This window comes from Raphanus sativus, chromosome 4 (assembly GCF_000801105.2).
Source record: "Raphanus sativus cultivar WK10039 chromosome 4, ASM80110v3, whole genome shotgun sequence".
Taxonomy (NCBI): domain Eukaryota; kingdom Viridiplantae; phylum Streptophyta; class Magnoliopsida; order Brassicales; family Brassicaceae; genus Raphanus; species Raphanus sativus.
In genome coordinates, this window is record NC_079514.1 from 12,700,822 (window position 1) to 12,721,275 (window position 20,454).

A 20,454-nucleotide genomic window follows, 5' to 3' on the forward strand; every position below is an offset into this window, starting at 1 on the left:
AAAAAGACAATAAAAACTTAAAAGTCCGATACATATAATTCCTATTTGCATGAAAACTATTATTCATTTCATCATCAGCCACATTTTTACTTTGACACAAAAATGAAAACATCAAAGCCTTCAAAGGAAAAATAAGAGTAAAGTTCAATAAACAGTTAGAGCTAAACTTCCAGTCTATAGCTCAGAAGATTATAATCAAGAAAAAATAATTAAGGATAACTTTCCGACATCTTAAAAACTGTTTATGCATTTTGAATTCAATTTTGATATTTGGCCCAATTAAAAAAATATTACAAAATACGATGAAAAACCTATATACAAAAATCAAATAACAACAAGTCAGAGCATGTCTCTTTTCTTATACTATATCCTTCACACTAAATAGTTTATAAAAACAGAAAATTCTACTAATACAACAAATTCAGTTAGATTATATAATAAGAACTATCCGCGTGTAGCGCAGAAAATAACCTAGTAATCAATTAGAAGAAGAAGATATTATATTTGAAAGATACCAAGAAAAATTAAATTTAGTTTTTGTTTTTCTTCGAAGACGTATATAGAGAGGAGACAATAAGAGTTAGCGAGTTTGATTAATTAAAATTTGATTATCTTCAAAATCGCAAATTTCATGAATTATAAAACTAGCAAGGTCAGCTTGAGGCAATTGAATATTTATCATAGAAAAAAATAATTGTAAAGCTTGGATTATATAGTGTCGAATACTCTTTGTTCTTTTTTTTTCTTTTGTGCACTTCGAATATCTTTGTTTTAAATTCGGAAATTAAATAATAAACCAATCGGTGTTCGAATGAATTAAAGTCGATCAAGTTCAGATGGATAATAACCGAATTGGTTTGGTTCAGAAATCCAATTTTTAAATTTTTTTCAGATTTTATAGACAAACTGACCTAACCCGAACCGACCTATAACGATAATAACCGAATTGGTTATAGTATAATCTGTCGCAGCCTAAAGTCCCTATCAGAGGCGAGAACGAAGAAAAACCCTAACCTACACGAAGCGTTCTTCCTTCTACAAGATTCACTCACTGCTGAGAAGAATCGAGCTCTAGAAGAGATTCCGTAGCTCTTCACCATAAGTTTCCTCCTCTCTCTCTCTCTCTCTCTCTCTCTCTCTCTCTCTCTCTCTCTCTCTCTCTCTCTCTCTCTCTCTCTCTCTCTCTCTCTCTCTCTCTCTCTCTCTCTCTCTCTCTGCTTCGTTTCGCGGCGTTTCAAAGTTTGATTTCGGTTAATTCGACAGTTAGGTAAAGGATTTGCAGCCGTCGTTCCTCAAGTCTGTGATCGAGAACAAAGAAAAACCCTAATCATCTACACAATGCTTCACTCTTCTGCAAAGAAGATTCGAGTTGTTTCCGTAAGTTACATTCTCTCTCTCTCTCTCTCTCTCTCTCTCTCTCTCTCTCTCTCTCTCTCCTCTCTCTCTCTCTCTCTCTCTCTCTCTCTCTCTCTCTCTCTCTCTCTCTCTCTCTCTCTCTATGCTCCATTTCGTCGCGGTTATCTATTCTATTAATTCTCCGGCATGACCAGTTGATAAAAGTTGTGTCCACTTTTTAAATTTCATAACTGTCCATTAAATATCAATAATAAATGATAATTATGCATTTTATAAAAATATTGTAAACCACTAATTCAGTTCCATATTATGCGGGACTCACTTCCTCTCAAACTGTCGACTAATTTTAATTTCAGAGAGTACAATTTTTTTTTTGACAGTACAATTTCATATAACTAATAATTTGTGCAAGTATAATACAACACACAAACTTGCATAGGTTTAATCACAAAACAGACATATTTGTAGGTTCAGAAACGTAGGCATAGTGATCAATTGCTCGGCCATGGAGCCGAGAGTTACCGTGGTGATTTGTCAAATTCGATGAATAAATTGGTTTTCTAAAAATAATCCATTTTTCTAGGTTTTGAATGGAATTTATATACCAGATCTACAAAATTGAATGAAAGATCTGAAAGAAAAACACAATATTGCAGCTTATAATGATACTTTTATATGACGACTATGGAAATGTTTTTGCAGAAACCTACAAGTTATCATAAAGAAGACGACGATGTATTTACAATAAACCATTCATTAAAGAAATTATTTAGAAAAAAAAATAAAAGTGTTGTAGTTGTTTCGAACACGTGACGTGCTCTAAAAGTGGAAGCACCTCTATGCACAAAGCTGGTAAATGATCAGTATTTACACTGTCAACATCTTTATATATGACATCTGCCCTCCAAAAAACAAGTTTGTTTTTTTTATTTTATTTTTTTTTTGAAAAATTTAAGTTTTATATTTAAGTTTTTTTCTAATTATATCTATGTTTAATATTAATTTAAATTGATAAAATAGTCTCTTAAATAAATGAAATACATAGTTAAATATAATATTTATCAATAGGTTATATTCTTATTTTAATAAAATAAACTATATTTTGATTTGTCCTTTCAAAGAGCGGGTATATATTTTGTTTTATTTTTTGGAAAAATTTAACTTTTATATTTGTGTTTAATAATAATTTAATTAATATAATTTTGAAAAAAAATCGATTTGCGAATGTGGGTTATGAGTATTTTATTCGGGGTGGGAGCAGGTTGGTAAATTTTGGATTGTGGGTATCCGCTAACCCGAAAAGTAGTTAAAAATGAAAATAAAAATAAAAGTAAACACTTTTTTTAAAATATGGTAATTTAACAAGAACAATATAAAAATTTTAAAATATATAAATTTTATTATAAATATATTTTTATATTTTTTATAATAATTAAATTTTTTTAAAAAAATTAAAAATTATAACCCGCGGATAACCGCAAAATTAAATGGGGCGGGTGTCGGTACAAATTATTTGTATGTGGGTTGTGCGGGTTATATTTTCGACCAAATAAAATTGAAACCCGCGGGTTTGCGGGTTCGACCGGCAACCAAGCCATAACCGAACGTATACCGGATCAATTTTTAAATTATTATTATTTAATAAAATATATTTTAATTAACATTTTCATACAAATATGATTAGAAAAAATATAAATATAATCAAAAAGAAACACAAATATGAGAATTAAATTAAAACAAAAAGTATACCCACCCTTTAAAGAGCGGATCAAAATCTAGTTAGGTTTAAATCTCGTATAAATAATCCCAAGGTAGTGCAATAGAATGTTGTATGATCTGCTTTTGGTGACCAAACCGAGTACGGAGACTGATAATTTACACATGTCATTATTTTAAAGTTTATAACAAAGGCCCATTTGAAGTCAGATCTTGTGATCGATCATAACAAAGATTCTTGTAATCCCGGGCGGGCCATTTAATAAACAAAGCTAATTATAATAATAGAGGCCTGTGGCCCATCTTAAGCGCGACCCGAGCGCTCGATATAAAAAGCGTGACGAGTCTGCAATTCTCTCTCAGCTTTTTTTTTTTTTTTTTTTTTTGGTGCCGTGCCGTGAGTGTTTCGTTTCTTTTGATACACGATTGAAGCCTAATAAAAACCCCCCTCTCGACTGCGACTGCGATGGTGTGGTGTAACCATTGTGGGAAGGAAGTTGCCGGATTACGCCCAGAAGGCGGTGCTTTGTAAGTGTTTTTCGATTTGAAGGTTTTCTTCTAGTTCCGAGTTAGTTATGATTGATTGGTGATGAGCTTCTCGTGTTTATGGTTGTTGATGATTGATTGTAGGGCATGTAATAAATGTGGGAGGATATTGGAAAACTTCTATTTTTCTGATGAAGTTACTTTCATTAAGAATGCCGCTGGACAGGTACCCCCCTTAAACCCTAAACCCTCCCCGCTGCTTCTTCTGAAGAAAGAGTGGTTGTCAGATCTCTTCTTGTTATGGCGACATATATCTTTTTATTCGACCATTTGGTTTCTAATTACTACACATTAATTTTTATATATCTGGTGGCTGCTGCTGCTGCAGAGCCAAGCGTCAGGTAACATAGTGAGTAGTGTTTCGAGTGGGATTACAAGCTCACGTGAAAGGAGAAATAGAATTGGTATTTTGTCTTTTCTTTTTCTTTCTGATCTTACCATTTGCATTGTGCTCATAAATTTTGAAAAAGTCATTGCATAATTGTTAGATTCTTTTACCTTTGTGCCACAATTTGATCCTTTTTTTTTGGGGGGTTGTGGGCAGCTAGAGATGAGTTAATGAATTTGAGAGATGCCTTGCAAATTGGTGATGACAGTGATGTTGTGGTTAACATGGCTTTCCGATTATTTGGGGTCGGTTTTTTTTTTTTTTTTTTTACATATCTTCTTCTTATGTCTCTTCTTGTCACCGTCTAACTTTATTTAAATCTATTTTCTCAAGGTCGCAGCTGACCAAAACTTCACCAAAGGGCGCAGAAGTGAACTAGTACTCTCTTCCTGTCTCTACTTGGCTTGCAGGTTGCTTTTGGGAATCTTTGTAATCCTCTTTTCTCTCTCCTAATAATCACTTATGTTTCGATTATTCACCAAAACTTTTACGTTTCTTCTGTAGGCAACAAAAGAAGTTAGCATTTCTTCTTATTGATTTTTCGAGCTACCTTCGAGTTTCCGTGTAAGTTGAGAGGAACTGTTTTCATTCCCCTACTTACCTGTTTAGTCTACTACAGAGTCGACTAAGGTTTCATTTGTCTATAGTTACGAGTTAGGTTCTGTCTACTTGCAACTCTGTGAACTGCTCTTCTTGGTGGAAAACAACAACTATGAGGAGCTTGTTGATCCTTCAATCTTCATTCCTCGATTCACAAAAAGTAATTATGTCTTCTTTTATTTATTTATTTACTAGTTTGGTGTGAACATCAGTCAAATACAAACAACAGTTTGTATCAAACACTTGTTTCATCATTGCACACACTTTTGTAGGCTTATTAAAAGGTGAACATGACAACGATAAAACAAGAAAAAAAGTCATAAAAACGGCTACCAACATTATAGCTAGTATGAAGAGAGATTGGATGCAGGTGTGTGACTCGACTCCTCCTCTTTTTTTTTTTTTAATTTTACAGTTACCTTACTACGTACATGTTCTTTGTCTTGTGTTAATTGTTGACCATCTAATCTATTGGGGCTGGCTTGCAGACCGGCCGCAAACCAAGTGGAATATGTGGAGCAGCAATTTACATAGCTGCCCTTTCTCGTGGTATCAAGTGCTCGACCACCGATATTGTAAGAATATCTGATTCAGCGATGATATTTGTTATAAAGATTAAAGCAGAGCAATGATGTTTCGATTTTGATATGTGTGTTTCTCAGGCACACATTGTGCATATGTGTGGAGCAACAATAACTAAAAGATTGAATGAGTTTGCTAACACCGAAGCTGCAAGTTTAACTGTGAGTTTTTTTCATTTATTTCGCTAATTAGATGTTGTCATTATGCATTTTTTTTTCCGCTCATATTGTACTTGTTGATTTTTTTTTTTTTTCAATTGTTGTACATGCTTGGCATAGGTTAAGGAGCTCAAAAAAAGCGAAAAACCTTTTACGCCAAGACCAAATTCCGACAAGGAAGTAGTGAACTGTAAACATAAGGATTCAAAAAGTTTTGGTTATGGATTATGCAAGGACTGTCACGAAAAGGTAAAGTCTCCAGACTTGTCTCCTTCCATTTTCTTTTAAGCATAAGCAACTGGTGACACATGGCTCCTGAGAGTTGACAATCAGATGCTTTTCTTTTCCAAATTTTTTTCCGGCAGTTCATGAAAGTTTCTGGTGGAGTTGTTGGTGGGTCGGATCCTCCTGCTTTCCAGCGAGCAGAGAAAGAGAGAATGGCAAAAGCAGCTAGAGAGGAAAACGAGGGAGGAGGCATTGGTATATATAGCTTAACCAACTATCGAAAATAGATTTTTTTTTTTTTTCTTTGTTGGCTAATTGTTTGAGAGCTCTTGAGAATTTTGTGTTGCCGTGTCTGTCTCTCTCAGAGAAAATTGAAGAAGAACCATATTGGAATGCTGAAGCTTCGGATGAGTCAGACAATCTTTCTGACCTCGATGGTGATCCTGTGGTGGGTGGGCAATAATTTTATTTCCTTTGTGTTGTATTAGATTCTAAGTAGAATGTTTTAAGCTCTGAAGATGGAACATGAAATTGAAAACTTCTCTTCAGTCTATTTTCCTTGCAACAGTTTTCACTTCACATTTGATGGTTGGTCACAGGTGGATGGCTGTATTCTTGACGAGGACGAAAAGGTAGCCATTAAAAAATCATGGGAGTTTCTTAACAGAGACTGGCTTAAGGTGATAGAGGATATACTCATTTATCTTCTCTTTGTATTTCCTTACTAAATTATTTAGAATCTTACCAAATTTTAATTGTTTTGTAGGAGCAAGCGGATAAGGAAGCAGCTCTGAAGACTGCTAGTGAAGCTTTCAACGCGAGCAATGCTAATTGCCCTGAATACGCAAGAAATCTTGTTGAAGCTTCTAAAGCATCTGTGACTAATTCTAGAAAGGTGACTAACTTTGCAGTAGTAGTGTGTTTATGCATGCAAATGCTTATAGTATCAAAGTACGAATAATAATATGCACAATGACCACTAATGACCCCGAATATGGTTTATCGGTTAAACTCTTGTTCTCTATTCTTTTAGGAAAAGCGGCAAAAACGTGCAGAGGAAGCAAAGAACGCGCCTCCCGCATCACACCTTTGGAAGCTGTTACCAGAGCGCTTGGTAGAAAGGTAACAAAATATATAGCTTTTGAAGAAAAAGAACGTTTGGAATTTTCTCGTGTTTCTGATTTTGAGTCTCGATCTCTTAATTACAGAATATCAGTTTCAACTACGATCTTTTGGAAGAGCTCTTAGATACTTCCGTAAGTTTTATTATTATCTTCTCTTCTTGTTTCTTTAGTTCCCATCACTTTCAGGTTTATACAATTTTTTCTTGTTTCAGTCAGGTGAGAAGTCCCACAAGAAATCAAGAACCGAAACACTTATAGAGAAGAAGAAGAAGGAAGTTGAAATTGAAGAGGAGGAAGAAGAAGAAGCTGAAGAAGATGAAGAACAACCATACGAAATGAACACAGATGAGAAATTCTATGAAGACCAAGTGGAAGAGGAAGAGGATGAGGATGGTTATGATTTTGGATTGTATTAATATATTGAGAATTTGCACTCTCTACCCACCACTTTTTTCGTAATTAGGTAAATACACAAAGGTACTGTGTTGCACTATTTAACAATATTTTAATATATTACTGCCCCTCTCTTTCTTTCTCTCTCTTCTTCTCCTTGCGCTTCAACCTCTCTTTCTCCTAACCACGTCTCCCTTTAACCACCTCCTCTGCATAGATTCAAAGCCTATAAAAAATGGATTTCAGGAAAAAAATGATAAGGAGAGAAAGAGTCCAAACGTAAAATGAGATGTTTATCTAATCTCTCTCTATCTCCCAATCCCAAAATCCCTTCCTCCCTCTCACGATGCCGCCACACCCGTCCATGAGCACCACCGACACCCACCCCTAGATCCCCCAACAACCCAGCTCCAACTACTGTCCATGGCTCCCGCAGCGCGTCCTTTCCCACCCCCGCGCCGTCATCTCAGCTCCCCTCTCCTCCTCTGCCGCCGTCTCAGTCGCCGCCTCCGCTCCCACCACCCAGCTCTCAAAGTTCCCTCCTCTCCAGACCTCCAAGTCCGACTCCTCCGACTTCTCCGGCCCGCTTCATTTCCAAGATCCGTCAACGTCTCTGTCGTGTTACCTATATAATTTAAATCTTTGTCCATGGATTTATTAATCCATAGGGGGGTTAGGGTTTAATTTTGATGAAAATAGAAGATTTGAGAAGAGAAGAAGAAATATGGGTAAACTCATGATCGCAGAAGAGAAGAAGAGGGAGAGATGAAAGAGAGATATATTGTTGGAGAAAGAAGAGAAGGGCTTTTAGGTAATTATATATATAAAAACTAGTGGTTGGCCGGTGCTACGCGTCGGGATTCGGATAAAAATTCAAATTGGTTGTTTAGATATTTTAATCCATTTTGTTGAATGTTTCGAATTTAATTTTAATTTTACAAATTTACTGTTCTTGTTTTTAGAGTTTATCCAATTGGATTGTAATTTTAAAATTTCAGGAATGAGACTTTGTAGAGATTGAAAACGTGAATGTTGAAGCTACAATTATAAAGTTTAAAGTAATTATTTGTAGAGTTTAACCAAACAATGTTTTTCTATATCAATTGATTTATAGGATTGATTTTCCTATTTTATTAGAATTTTTGCTATAGCGTATTTTCTTAGATTTATAGGATATATTTTCTTACACTATCAGGAGAAGCTTAAATTCTATTAATGAAAATCTGAAAGTAAAACATTTAAACTTCAGCTTAAATATAAAATGAAAACAAAATAACAATACCACGAACCTTATTTTTACACATTACCAAACCACAACACATAATCATCATCATGCAGTTCCATGACGGTAAAGTTTCCTACACTATCAGGAGAAGCTTAAATTCCATTAATGAAAATCTGAAAGTAAAACATTTAAACTTCAGCTTAAATATAAAATGAAAACAAAATAACAATACCACGAACCTTATTTCTACACATTACAAAACCGCAACACATAATCATCATCATGCAGTTCCATGATGGTAAAGCTTTAGAAAGTAACGGCGGTCACATACATATGTTCTATATATTACAGACTTTATTTGACTTTTCATTTATTTTACTTTTAACTTTATTTATGCATACGATGAGATAACATCATCAATAATCCATGTATCTAGACTCGTCCAGCTGACTCGGCTGCTCCGTCGTGGTACCGTCCAGCTCAAGGAAAAACTCCAAGCTTGATATCTGCTGCAAAAGATCGTAACCAGATTCAACCCCGTAACTCGGATTCTGAAACTCGTAACCACTCCCGAACCCAAAGCAACTCAACCGACGAACTCGGGTGAGACAACTCGCTCTGAGAGTGTACACAGAGCTTCTTCGCCGGAGGCAGATCGTCTGATGTCAGCGGAGAAGGATGAAGGAGATCTGGGAAGTTGAGCTTGGCTTTGTCGCGGCGGATACGCTTAGCCGCCACGTCATAAGCCATGGCGGCTTCCTCCGCCGTGTTGAACGTCCCGAGCCAGACTCTGGTGCCTTTACTGGATATCGTATCTCTGACGACTATTTCCTCTATGGACGCTTGCGTATCCCTCCGTAAACTTTCTTCCTCTTTCTTTTCTCCGTAGGTGGCTCCCTCTTCTATTTCTCCACCGCCTCCGCTTTCAACGCCATTTCTATAGTTTAAAGGTGCAAAATTACATACAGCCATTGTAACTAAATAATTATTTTAAAGAATTTCTAATCATCGTTACTCATGCAAACAGCAAAATAATCTCTAATTTAATTTGCTTGACGTTTTGAGATCGGAAATTACTTGTTTAATTGTTTTCAAATATGGGTAGAAGGTCTGATATTTATAGTTGGAGATTCAGGCGGTTATAGTGAAAACGAAGAGGCAAATAGCAATCTTAAAGAAAGGGGTTGATTACTCAAGGGAAAAACTCAGAATTAATGCCAGATTAAAGTAGTTGTGAGGAAAGAAAGAAGTTGTGTTCTCTGCTCGACACGTGTCGCGATTTGGGCATAGGAAGGGTAACGTGGCTGATTGTGGAGAGTTTCATGTCAACTTTATTAGTATAGATATCTATTCTGACACACTGAGTTATACTGTATATGGTATATTGCTAATATCACGTTTTTTATGGGTTTCTAGCATATTAACTCTAATATATTATCTAACTATATTATATTTTTATTCATTTTTGTTTTGCCGGACTGGTTAAACAAATTTATGTGCATCAGTGTATTAGAACAGAGTTATTGAAGTTAGTAACTCTTACAACAAAATCAATAACTAGAAACCACATTACAAAGTGGATTTATTATTTTTCTTATTAAAATCAATTCTTGCCTTACTCCACCCGTAAAACCTTTAAAACAGAGTTGCATGTTCCGAGTAAAAACCTTAAAGACCAAAAAGTTAGAGAGTGCTTTGAGCTAAAATTTCAGGATGCCTTCGGCGGGCTATCCGGCTTGCTCCGATGTACAGTTATTAGGCGCTAGTATATTTAAATAGTAACAAATGGTTTACGGCTAATCAATTAAATAATCACACAAAGGCCTTGTAAAAAGGTCAAATTGCATAGCATTAAACCATATTAAATATGAAACTGTGTCGTTTTTCAATTTGTTAGTGAGCAGCATGCTTACTTGGCAATTGGCATTACCTCAACTGAATTAGAGGTACAATCAAAATGGGCTCTCTGGAATATTTGTCGGGTATTAGTATGAAGAAAAACGTGACTAACGAAATCAAATATAACCGACAAAAAAAGAAGAAAGCAAACATAATCAAAGCTTTTGATTAATTAAATTATGCATAGTCAATAGTCAGAAGTATAAGTTAACTTGTCTTTTGTTGTATTTTTAAGTTTATAACTCCTTCCAATTTTAAAAATAAGATTTTTTTCAAGTTTGCACATATATTAAGAATATAATAAATATTTATAATTAAATTTATATTTGCATTTGTTATAAAAAATTTAGTAACTATAGACTAATAACCTTTATTCGATTAAAAAATTGTAATTAATATTAAAAATAAAATAAAATATATATATAAATAAAATATATATATATATATATATATATATATATATATATATAAGTAACTTTAAAATATAAAAAAATAAATTTCTAAAACAAGGATTTCTTAAATTTAAACTTTTAAAAATGGGATTTTTTTATTAAACTATGTTTGTATTGATTCAAACGTTGCATCCGAATCCAAATATTAGCAGAATGGAATAGAAACTTAACCAAACTAAAATATGATTAACCAAAACGTTCTTGAGAACGAGGATTCCAAATGAACTATCAAAAGATTGGGCCTCGAAAGGGCATATTAAGAGCAAAGTGGAAAGCCCAACTCAAAAGTGGCTAGCAGTAAATTCTTGGCGCAAGCTTAGGCAATCATAAATCATGCATGCATCAACTACAAACGCAGAATTTCTTCTCATATTTCAACGAAACAACTCCTAAAAGTGAAAAGAGCCTTAAAATCAGCATTAACGAAAGAAAACAAGAGCAGCTCCTAAAAGTTAGCATAACTTTCGCAGTTATTTTCTGAGTCTAGTTATAAATGCTTTGACTTTCAGTGAGCAGAAACTGGTTCATTTAAGTTTCTTGTCTACACACTATCTAACTGATGAGTAGAGAAGTTTCATGAAACCAGTGTCTGTTTAAGGATCTGCAATAGTACATTGATTGTTTCAAGGTTTAACATTCAAATCCTCAAAACTTGACAGATTCTCAAGAATCAGATGCTTTGGTGGATATAAGACGGCCTGCAAAACTTTTCTTTTCCGGTTAAGTAATTTTTATTTACAAAAATAAATAATAACATAAGCACCAACATACATATAGAAATTGATAATAACTGAATTTGAAGATGATTATTTTAAATTTTTATTTACTAATAAATTATTTATTTATTACTGTTATTTTAATAATCAAGAAAATGTGATAACTAGCTAATTTTTTAATTCGCAAATTGCATTGGAGAACACATTGATTTCTTCAACAGTTTGATGATACCAATTAGTCTTTTATCAAAATATCGTACGAAATAAGAACGAAATAATCTTCAGATCTTAAATAAACATTAGTCCATAATTTATATTGATATTGACAACTTACAAAACTTTATTTTATTATTTGGTCAACAATAAAAAAAATTAAATGCTGTCTGGTAAGAAAGAGTTAATATTGATATTGACAACTTACAAAACTTTATTTTATTATTTGGTCAACAATAAAAAAAATTAAATGCTGTCTGGTAAGAAAGAGTTAAAGAATCTAGTCAAAGGGGAAGGGAGGAAAATTACAGTTAACACTAAAAAAGGGTATGAAATTGAAAGATCTCGAAACTAGGGAGTCAAATTAAGAAGAAGAAAATAGTTGAGGAGGGGGGGGGGGGGGGGGGGGTGAGAATTGAGAGAAGATTACAAAATCGTTTACTAATTAAAACGTCTGTCTGGTCTTCGCCACCAAAAAGTCTTCTCTTCTCGTTTCTTTTCTCAGTAGAGGAAAATGGATTCTCGAAATCTTCTTCTCGCGTTATCGCTGTCTCTTATCCTGATTTTCCCTCCAATTTCGTCTGCTTCCATCAGATTCCTCCCTCGATGGAGTAGTAATAACAGGTATGGTCGTCTCTCTCTCAGATGATGATGTTCTTTCGCATTGGTTTGACTGATGAAGATTTGTTTTTTTTTTTTATTATTGGTTGGGATGGGGCAGAGAAGGGTCAGTGATTAAGCAGAAGACAAGTGGTTCGTCTCTAGTTATTGATCCAAGTCGTGTCACTCAGCTCTCTTGGACTCCTAGGTTGGTTCCTTTGTTTGTTTGTTGCCTTTTGCTAATTAAAAAAAAAGAACTTTGATGATTTATAAGTATGTGATTGGCTTCTGCAGGGTGTTTTTGTACAAGGGACTTCTTACTGATGAGGAATGTGATCATTTCATCAATTTGGTACTATCATTTTCTTGTTTGTTTTTGTTTGTTTGTTTGAACTTAGTGATGATAATTGAATGTTATAGGACTGAATTCAGATAATATGTTTTTTTTTTTTAAAAGGCGAAAGGGAAGCTTGAGAAGTCAATGGTTGCTGATAATGATTCAGGTGAGAGCGTGGAAAGTGAAGTGCGCACTAGTTCTGGAATGTTTCTTTCCAAAAGACAGGTGAAGCTTCTCTTCTGTATAGGTTGTTATATAAATCTGGTTTTGTTTCGTCCAATCAGTTGAATTTGCCATGTTTTTCTTCTTGAGGTTTAATCTTTACTTTTGTATGCAATTGTATTTGGCTAAGCTTACTTCACCTACTAGACAGAGACTAGTTCTCTGTTATTAATACCACCAAGTAACCCTATCTAGGATGGCCTTCTTCTATGGTTGTTCTATAGGTTTTCTGTGATTCTTTGACCCTTGAGCTTGAAAGCATGATTGAGTAATGTTTTGTGTCGGTGCAGGATGATGTAGTTGCTAATGTCGAGGCAAAACTTGCCGCGTGGACCTTTCTTCCCGAGGGTATTTATTGTCTGAGGCATATGAATACTTTTCTTACTTTTATCTTTACTTGTGCAAAACACTCATCTCTTCTTTTTTTACCTATCAGAAAATGGAGAATCTATGCAAATATTGCACTACGAGAATGGTCAGAAATATGAACCGCATTTTGACTACTTTCACGACCAAGTAAACCTACAGCTTGGTGGTCATCGGATCGCCACTGTACTGATGTACTTGTCCAACGTCGAAAAGGGTGGAGAAACTGTGTTTCCCATGTGGAAGGTAAATAATTCACATATATATCCCACTTCCCATTCCCTAAACCTAAGGATTTGGATTTCATTTCTTGAGTGGCCTCTCTCTGTTCATTCATTTCTTAAAGGGCGCAACAGCTCAACCCAAAGACGATAGCTGGACCCAATGTGCCAAACAAGGTTATGCAGGTAGTAGAAACACACATACATATGTATTCTTCAACATGCAATTTTGCTTTAAGTATGATTCTATCTTTCCAAGTGGTATATATTGCACAATCTGAGTGTGTGTATCTTTGCAGTGAAACCGAGGAAAGGGGACGCATTGCTATTCTTCAATCTCCATCCAAATGCAACCACAGATCCGAGCAGCTTACATGGAAGCTGTCCAGTGGTTGAGGGAGAGAAATGGTCAGCAACCAGATGGATTCATGTCAAGTCATTCGAAAGACCTGTTTCCAGGACAACTGGGTGTGTGGACGAGAACGAGAGCTGCGAGAAATGGGCAAAGGCAGGGGAATGTCAGAAGAATCCAACGTACATGATGGGTTCAGAAACAGACCAAGGTTACTGCAGAAAGAGCTGCAAAGCCTGCTCATCTTAACAACAACCAAGTAAAAAAATCAAAGGTCTTATTAAAGGATTGAAAAATTTTAGTGTGTAGAGAAACCTTTTGGTCTATATAAGGAAAAATGTTTGAACAAATACTAAAAAATGAATAATTCTGATGCTATGTTCTTAATAAGCAGCTTCTTGTTTCATGTTTATTTTGTTTTCTATCTTCAACCTCAAGCAAGGAATACATGATAACTGATTGTGTATTAATAATATACATGATGTTAGTGTACATGGGATGATAGTTGTGTAAACTACGTCATGCACTTAGAAACTCTTATATTTCTAATGAAGTGTAACAATCATGCAATTACCGTTAACTAGGAGCCTCCAAGCATGAGATCCTCACCTTCTATTTCTCTCTCTCTCTCTCTAAAACCCATGTCTCAGAGCTTTTGCATTGCATCATTCTATTTCCATAAAGCCTTTCTTGTGGTACTTTTAGTCACTTCTCACCATCTTCTTCTTCTCCTCTCTTGTGTCTGAGAATAACCCACAAGAATGGGAAGGCCTCCATGTTGTGACAAATCCAATGTGAAGAAAGGTCTCTGGACTGCAGAAGAAGATGCTAAGATCCTCGCTTATGTTGCAATCCATGGTGTAGGAAACTGGAGTTTGATCCCCAAAAAAGCAGGTCTTGTTCATAAGTCTCTTTTACCAATTTTCATTGTACAAGTCTGAGTTTATTTTTTTTGTCTTTGGTGCAGGTCTGAATCGATGTGGAAAAAGCTGTAGATTGAGATGGACTAATTACTTAAGACCTGACCTTAAACATGACAGCTTCTCTCCACAAGAAGAAGAGCTCATCATTCAGTGTCACAGAATCATTGGCAGCAGGTAAAGAAAGATACCTAATTGCTAACTACCTTCTTTTAAAAATGACAAAAAAAAAAAATTTGTGATGCTCTCAGGTGGTCTTCGATTGCGAGAAAGCTTCCAGGAAGAACAGACAATGACGTGAAGAACCACTGGAACACGAAGCTGAAGAAGAGGCTGGTGAAGATGGGGATAGATCCTGTGACTCATAAACCTGTTTCTCAGGTCCTGACAGAATTCAGAAACATTAGCGGCCATGGAAACTCATCCGAACCTTTTCTCAGAAACTTCAAAACAGAACCGTCTAACAACAACTCTATACTCACACAATCCAACTCAGCCTGGGAAATCATCAGGAACAACACAACAAGCCATGAGAGCTATCACAACTCTCCTATGATCTTTACTAATCCCACTTCTTCATCTGAATTCCAAACAACAACCGCGTTCCATTTCTCTAACCATCCACTCAATGGAACCACATCTTCATGCTCTTCCTCGTCGTCATCTGCTAGTATCACGCAGCCAAACCAAGGGGCACAAGTATTCTGCTGGAGCGATTACCTTCTCTCTGATCCTGTTTTGCCTCTGAGTTCTCAGACACAAGTAGTGGGATCCTCAGCTACTAGCAACCTCACTTTTGAATGCAGCTCCCAGAAGACTGCTTCCAAGGCCTCTGGAACATGCCATTCCGCGAGCTCGTTTGTGGATGAGATATTGGATAAGGACCAAGAAATGCTGTCACAGTTTCCTCAACTCTTGAATGACTTCGATTACTAGATCCTTCCTTTTGTTGCTGTTACTTCTCTTGTAGCCTAAAGTGTTATGATGTTTCATGTTCAAGAACTGTATCACCGTTTTTTTTTTTTTTTAATAAGCTGTCTCTTCTCTTTATCAAGCTTCTTGGGATCCAATTATGTTTCGGTCTCTAAAACAAAAACATACTTGATCAAAAAAAAAAAACAAACCTTCTGGCTGGTAAAGAGTGTTTGATTTATGCCTATCCTCCCCTCTCTTTGCTAAGCGAGCTCTTGACATAACTTGCAAGCTCTCCAAAGTCGAAACCTTTTAGAGCTATGGCGGTCGTGTTATCTTCTCCCATAGTCTCTCCACTAAGAATCAACATCGACATGAGTAAGAATCTGGGTGTCTCGTACTCTTCTTTCCCCACCAGTGTTTCTACTCCACTGCGCACTCGGAAACCCGTCGTCGTCACCGTCGTGGTCTCTAGCCGTAAAAGTGTGAAAGTTTGCATCTTTCGATAACATATAGATTTCTTTGTTCAACACCTTTTTTCTCAGTTCATGTCTTGTGGGGTTTGTCTTGAATACTAGATATAGGAACTGGTTTGGCAAGCGAGGATAAGAAACTGTTGCTGGAACGATATGGTTATGATGCTAATGAGTTTGCCTCCTCTCAATCTAAGGTTCATTGCTCTCATCTCTCATGTGTTGTTCTTTAGTTGTGGAAAGTTGCTGACTTTCTGTTGGGTACACGTTTGTAGAAGACGAGAAGGAAAGAGGAGGAAAGGAACAGTCAAAAAGAGGAAGAAGTTGCTGTGCAGCCAAGAACAACTCATAGGTTACTTCAGGTGTGCATTTTACTTGTTTCTTGGTGCTTTTAAAGCATCTTTTTGTGTTGTTTGATTGCCTCAAATGTGTGGAGTTGTTTTTTTTAGGTGCTTGCAGGAACGGCCAAACGAAAGAAGTTGCTTTCTCTTAAGGGGATGGATGTTAGACCTATGATGGAAGTTGTCAAAGGGGCAGCTTTTGGGATTCTCCAGGTAAAGTAATGGGAGCTTCTTATCATATCACCTGAGACTAGAGAACATTCCAAGACTGATTCTTTACTCTTTGCTGTATAGGCAGCTGGTGGTTGTCCGACGTCTCTCCGTCCTGGGAGGTGGTTGGATTTGTACAGTGGTACAGGATCCGTTGGAATCGAAGCAATCAGCCGAGGATGTTCTGAGGTAAAAGCAAAAGAAAAAATAAATAATAATGGCAGAAGTTGTTTTGCGTAACAACTTGGTTTGGTTTTTCTACAGGCACACTTTGTTGAGATGGATCCTTGGGTTGTTTCAAATGTTCTACAACCGAACTTGGAACACACTGGGTTTGTTGAAGCTTCGGTTATACACACTGCTCGTGTCGAAAACTTCTTGGAACGTGCAGATAAATTACTAGGCATGTCTTGTCTTGTCTAGCCTTGAATTACATTTTGCAAAACTTCAGCCTTTTTCTTTTTAATAGTGTTGTTTGTTGCTATCAGGTAAGGATGGAGCATTTGATTATATCAGCGTTACACCACCGTACATGGAGGTTGATTATGAGGTTCTGATGGATCAGATTTCTAAGTCGGCAGCAATTGGCGAGAATACATTTATTGTGAGTAGTACCCTTTCCTTCTTAAACCATCTTATAAGCATTTCTGATGTTCACATGATGGGCGTATTCTGATCCTAGGTGGTTGAGTATCCTTCACGAACCACAATGCTTGATTCATGCGGATGCCTTGAAAAGGTTAACCATTTCCCTTGCTGGTTTTGTAATGAAATGGGGTTGAATGAGTGTTGATTAGAGTAATGTCATACAGATGACTGATCGGAGGTTTGGCCGGACACATCTAGCTATATATGGACCAAAATGGGCTCAAAAGCCAAGAAAATCTTGAATCCAAAGTGAATCTCAGCAGTCACATTTTGCCATTTTGTCGTTTAAAGGCGTTGAACAGAGGCTGGGATTGAAGAGCTATAGCTTGTTCCAACCTTCGATTACTAGAGTAAGTTGTTTTAGATCCATAATAAATAAATATATGCATCTCAAGCTCTTTGATTTGTACCATTTGCTTCTGCCATATGATATAAGATAATTTCATTTCATTTTCTTCCTGTCACAGTTTTTTTACCGTCTCAGGTTATATTCTTTGCAGGTGTTTTTTTTTGTACATTGATCGCCATTTTGTTTGTCCTAAGATGGAAACAAGTTGCAGTGTTATGATAGTTATGAAACCGGTAATGGTGTGTATGTCGCCCTATGTGTTTGTGAAGCAGAAATTATAGTTGAACACACTTTGATAAATGATGTCAGTTAGAATTTTCTCATTTTCCCATTACATATGGCTTCTTTTGATACCCAGTCTGAGAGAGCAGTTTACTTTGCTATACACATGATTTCTTAAGTATGTATGATTTATATCAATAACCATCCTAAGCATTTCTTCTAACTTAAATAAAACTTTTATGAAAGTGACGCAACTGAGGTATGTTCCGAATCCTTCTTTCTAATTTATTCTACTTCGGTTAAAAAAAAAAACTCTACCATTGAGCATGTTACTTGAAATCTCGAGAGTGAAATATTGAGATGTCTTTGGTCACAAAATCCCTGTAAGAATCAACAATAGAAGGACACCGTTCTGATCCCTAACAGATATATAGTAAGAAAATTGTGGGGCCAGGTCTGTTTAAACTTTGGCTTTACTATGTAACAAGGCAAGCTACTCTATCCCACCAAGGCGCCAAAAGGAAGTTAGCTTGTGACATGAAAACAAACTGACTCAATCTTCCCTAGCTGTCAATCAGATATGGATTCTCTTCTTTTCAGTCTGGATATGTTTCTCTATCTCTTTTTTTTTTTGTAATTTCATTTGCTTTGAGGTATTGTATTTTTTTTTGTGCACCTTTGAGGTATTGTATATAGTAAGTACCTTTATAAGATGAAGAAGATCACCACTAATTGGCTTCTTGGTAAGGAGATAATACTTAACAAGGAAGAAAGTTTTAGCTTTAGCTTCTTTTTTCACAAGTTTTTTTTTTAACTTCTGCTTTGTTACATTCTTAATTGATTATCTTATTTCTTAAATAAAGGAAACATCCAAAGGATTTAAGATAGTGGTAAGGAAAAAAAAAAGCTAGTGGTAAGGAAAGGAAACTAGTAGGCTTGCTAATACTCAGTCGCAAAAGGTAACACAATCCTATGCTTTTGTAATTGCTTAAAATATATGTTTAGAGAGAAGGTTGTGAGGTCCCCAATGTTTGCTGCATGAAAACTCACAAATCAAAGCAAAGAAAAAAAAAGTTACTTAACAGGGCCCATATGTTACGTAAAGATATGTTTTTTCATAGCTTTCTCTTCCTCGTGCTTGCTTTCTTTTTTTTTCTCTCTACGTGGACACCTACGTATGTATTATGTATGCTGCTGCTTTGTGTGTTTCATCTTTAAATAAGACCAATCACGGATTTGTCTTCCAAAGGTATATAGAAACAACTTATAAGCTTTGTTTGTTAGCTTCCCATTTCGCTTTCCCCCCTTCTTTTAGCCTCTTCTGTCCAAAGATCTCTTCCTCTATTTATGTGACAGTCACTTCACCAACTTCATGGATGTTCTGCTCAGTTTATTCTTTGGTATGGTTGGTCAGTTTTTCATGTTGAACAGGAAGCTGTAGGGACATTATTAGGTTGGTTGGAGTATGGGTGGAAATGGGTTTAGAGCTGTTGTGTCTCTTAGTATTATTGTGTTTCTTCTTGTCGGTATCTTAGCAAGCTCTGCAACAAGTGTTCCATCAACAGATAAGGTCAAGAATTTGCGGTTTAGAAGCAAGGATACGAATCTGTTTCCCGAGAGCAAGCGCAAAGTTCCAAATGGACCTGATCCTATCCACAACAGGTTCTCACTCATCTTCTCTCCAACTTCAATCTTTTGTTTGCTTCTTTGAGTTTGCTATTAGAGATCAAGTCTTTTGACAATCTTCTAGTATTAGTTTTTGCTCAATTCAAGATTGTTTGGAATGTAACTTTACACAGATACCAATGATCACTCGTTTCTAGAAAGATTATTAGTAGCCTGCAGAATTATTGTTCTTTCCTTCTTTTCAGTGTCTAATGTTATCATGTTTTAGTAAAAGCATTCTTCTTTCTCTAATTTCTATTGCATTATGAGAACTAAAGGCACTTCTAAAGAACTTGACCACTTTAGTTAAAGTACTGCTGCAGCAAAACTCAACTTTACTGAGCTTTTGTTTCAAAACTATATCTTCAGGAAAGCAAGAACTTCAAGACTGCCACCAAGAGTTTGATTTAGCTCTCCAATACATACGACGTATATGCTGTAAACTCATAGCTTGTGAACCCTTGCTCTGCTTTTGCTAAAGATGAATCCTCTTCTTGCTGAGGAAGCATTATGGAATGTGAAGTATTGCTCTCTTTTTCTTTTTGGGAACATTATGTCTGAAGATTGAATACTTTTAGAAGTGAAGATTGAGGCTGATATTTTTTTTTTTTTTCAGAGCTTTGTAGGTTTTTGTAATAACACTTTGTATTAATTATAGGCTCATGTCTTTATCCAACTCTCTTGTTTTCCTCTTTACCTGTTCTTTTTAAATTTATGAAGGTTAAAGTTTGCTTCTGTGTTTCATCTGCTAAAGCAAACATTAACTAAAGTTGCTCTGTTTTCAAGAACTTATTTTCCCTCCTTAAATTACTGATTTATATTTAATATTATATGCCTTGTAAATATTATCTTTCGCCACTATAACAACAGAAATATTCCATGATGTTTGCTTCTTAATAAAAAAAAGCATGTCCTTGTACAACTTTAGAATCACATCTATTTTCATTTTTTGGGTTCTTCTGAACTTTGGGAATCTGACAAAGGGGAATACAAAAGGAGTGAGCACAGTTGCAAAACCTCTTT

At 35.8% G+C, this 20,454-nt stretch overlaps 5 protein-coding genes and 1 pseudogene across 6 annotated transcripts; 5 read left to right on the forward strand and 1 right to left on the reverse strand.

Moving 5' to 3' along the window:
* Positions 1-3,441: 3,441 nt before the first annotated feature.
* On the forward strand, positions 3,442-8,042 carry LOC108852225 (transcription factor IIIB 60 kDa subunit). The gene is given in 19 exon segments (XM_018625729.2): positions 3,442-3,600; positions 3,703-3,784; positions 3,947-4,022; positions 4,163-4,251; positions 4,340-4,416; positions 4,511-4,570; positions 4,654-4,766; positions 4,879-4,976; positions 5,095-5,181; positions 5,269-5,349; positions 5,467-5,595; positions 5,712-5,826; positions 5,937-6,019; positions 6,171-6,251; positions 6,338-6,466; positions 6,605-6,652; positions 6,655-6,693; positions 6,780-6,827; positions 6,908-8,042. Coding segments are annotated over 19 exon segments (1,701 nt in total). The 5' UTR covers positions 3,442-3,538; the 3' UTR covers positions 7,112-8,042.
* Positions 8,043-8,704: 662 nt separating this feature from the next.
* On the reverse strand, positions 8,705-9,248 carry LOC108848525 (ethylene-responsive transcription factor RAP2-3-like; annotated as a pseudogene).
* Positions 9,249-12,024: 2,776 nt separating this feature from the next.
* On the forward strand, positions 12,025-14,103 carry LOC108848523 (probable prolyl 4-hydroxylase 7). The gene is made up of 8 exons (XM_018621912.2): positions 12,025-12,217; positions 12,315-12,401; positions 12,488-12,545; positions 12,651-12,755; positions 13,043-13,100; positions 13,189-13,364; positions 13,465-13,525; positions 13,639-14,103. The coding sequence occupies exons 1-8, from the start codon at positions 12,108-12,110 to the stop codon at positions 13,938-13,940; spliced, it is 957 nt and encodes a 318-aa protein (XP_018477414.1). The 5' UTR covers positions 12,025-12,107; the 3' UTR covers positions 13,941-14,103.
* Positions 14,104-14,247: 144 nt separating this feature from the next.
* Positions 14,248-15,661, forward strand: LOC108848524 (transcription factor MYB35). Its single transcript, XM_018621914.2, has 3 exons — positions 14,248-14,585; positions 14,659-14,788; positions 14,863-15,661. The coding sequence occupies exons 1-3, from the start codon at positions 14,453-14,455 to the stop codon at positions 15,545-15,547; spliced, it is 948 nt and encodes a 315-aa protein (XP_018477416.1). The 5' UTR covers positions 14,248-14,452; the 3' UTR covers positions 15,548-15,661.
* Positions 15,662-15,791: 130 nt separating this feature from the next.
* LOC108849534 (uncharacterized) lies at positions 15,792-17,867 on the forward strand. 2 transcript variants are annotated; one of them, XM_057008590.1, is made up of 10 exons: positions 15,792-16,006; positions 16,102-16,193; positions 16,272-16,358; positions 16,446-16,550; positions 16,632-16,736; positions 16,812-16,950; positions 17,036-17,151; positions 17,230-17,286; positions 17,360-17,545; positions 17,680-17,867. In XM_057008590.1, the coding sequence occupies exons 1-9, from the start codon at positions 15,844-15,846 to the stop codon at positions 17,435-17,437; spliced, it is 942 nt and encodes a 313-aa protein (XP_056864570.1). In that variant the 5' UTR covers positions 15,792-15,843; the 3' UTR covers positions 17,438-17,545; positions 17,680-17,867. The 2 variants fall into 2 exon arrangements, with proteins under 2 accessions (XP_056864570.1, XP_018478594.1); XM_018623092.2 differs by having other exon boundaries at positions 17,696-17,867.
* Positions 17,868-18,006: 139 nt separating this feature from the next.
* Positions 18,007-20,173, forward strand: LOC108851777 (CLAVATA3/ESR (CLE)-related protein 25). Its single transcript, XM_018625245.2, has 2 exons — positions 18,007-19,428; positions 19,801-20,173. Exons 1-2 carry the CDS (start codon positions 19,232-19,234, stop codon positions 19,835-19,837), a joined length of 234 nt encoding a protein of 77 aa, XP_018480747.1. The 5' UTR covers positions 18,007-19,231; the 3' UTR covers positions 19,838-20,173.
* The last annotated feature ends 281 nt before the right edge of the window (positions 20,174-20,454 follow it).

Coding starts and splice junctions, on each gene's coding strand:
- LOC108848524 (XM_018621914.2), top strand. CDS start 14,453: ATGGGAAGGCCTCCATGTTGTGACAAATCCAATGTGAAGAAAGGTCTC. Junction 14,586..14,658: donor TTTGATCCCCAAAAAAGCAG/GTCTTGTTCATA, acceptor TCTTTGGTGCAG/GTCTGAATCGATGTGGAAAA. Junction 14,789..14,862: donor CACAGAATCATTGGCAGCAG/GTAAAGAAAGAT, acceptor TGATGCTCTCAG/GTGGTCTTCGATTGCGAGAA.
- LOC108851777 (XM_018625245.2), top strand. CDS start 19,232: ATGGGTGGAAATGGGTTTAGAGCTGTTGTGTCTCTTAGTATTATTGTG. Junction 19,429..19,800: donor CCTGATCCTATCCACAACAG/GTTCTCACTCAT, acceptor CTATATCTTCAG/GAAAGCAAGAACTTCAAGAC.
- LOC108848523 (XM_018621912.2), top strand. CDS start 12,108: ATGGATTCTCGAAATCTTCTTCTCGCGTTATCGCTGTCTCTTATCCTG. Junction 12,218..12,314: donor CGATGGAGTAGTAATAACAG/GTATGGTCGTCT, acceptor GGGATGGGGCAG/AGAAGGGTCAGTGATTAAGC. Junction 13,526..13,638: donor TGCCAAACAAGGTTATGCAG/GTAGTAGAAACA, acceptor GTATCTTTGCAG/TGAAACCGAGGAAAGGGGAC.
- LOC108849534 (XM_057008590.1), top strand. CDS start 15,844: ATGGCGGTCGTGTTATCTTCTCCCATAGTCTCTCCACTAAGAATCAAC. Junction 16,007..16,101: donor CGTGGTCTCTAGCCGTAAAA/GTGTGAAAGTTT, acceptor CTTGAATACTAG/ATATAGGAACTGGTTTGGCA. Junction 16,551..16,631: donor CAGCTTTTGGGATTCTCCAG/GTAAAGTAATGG, acceptor TTTGCTGTATAG/GCAGCTGGTGGTTGTCCGAC.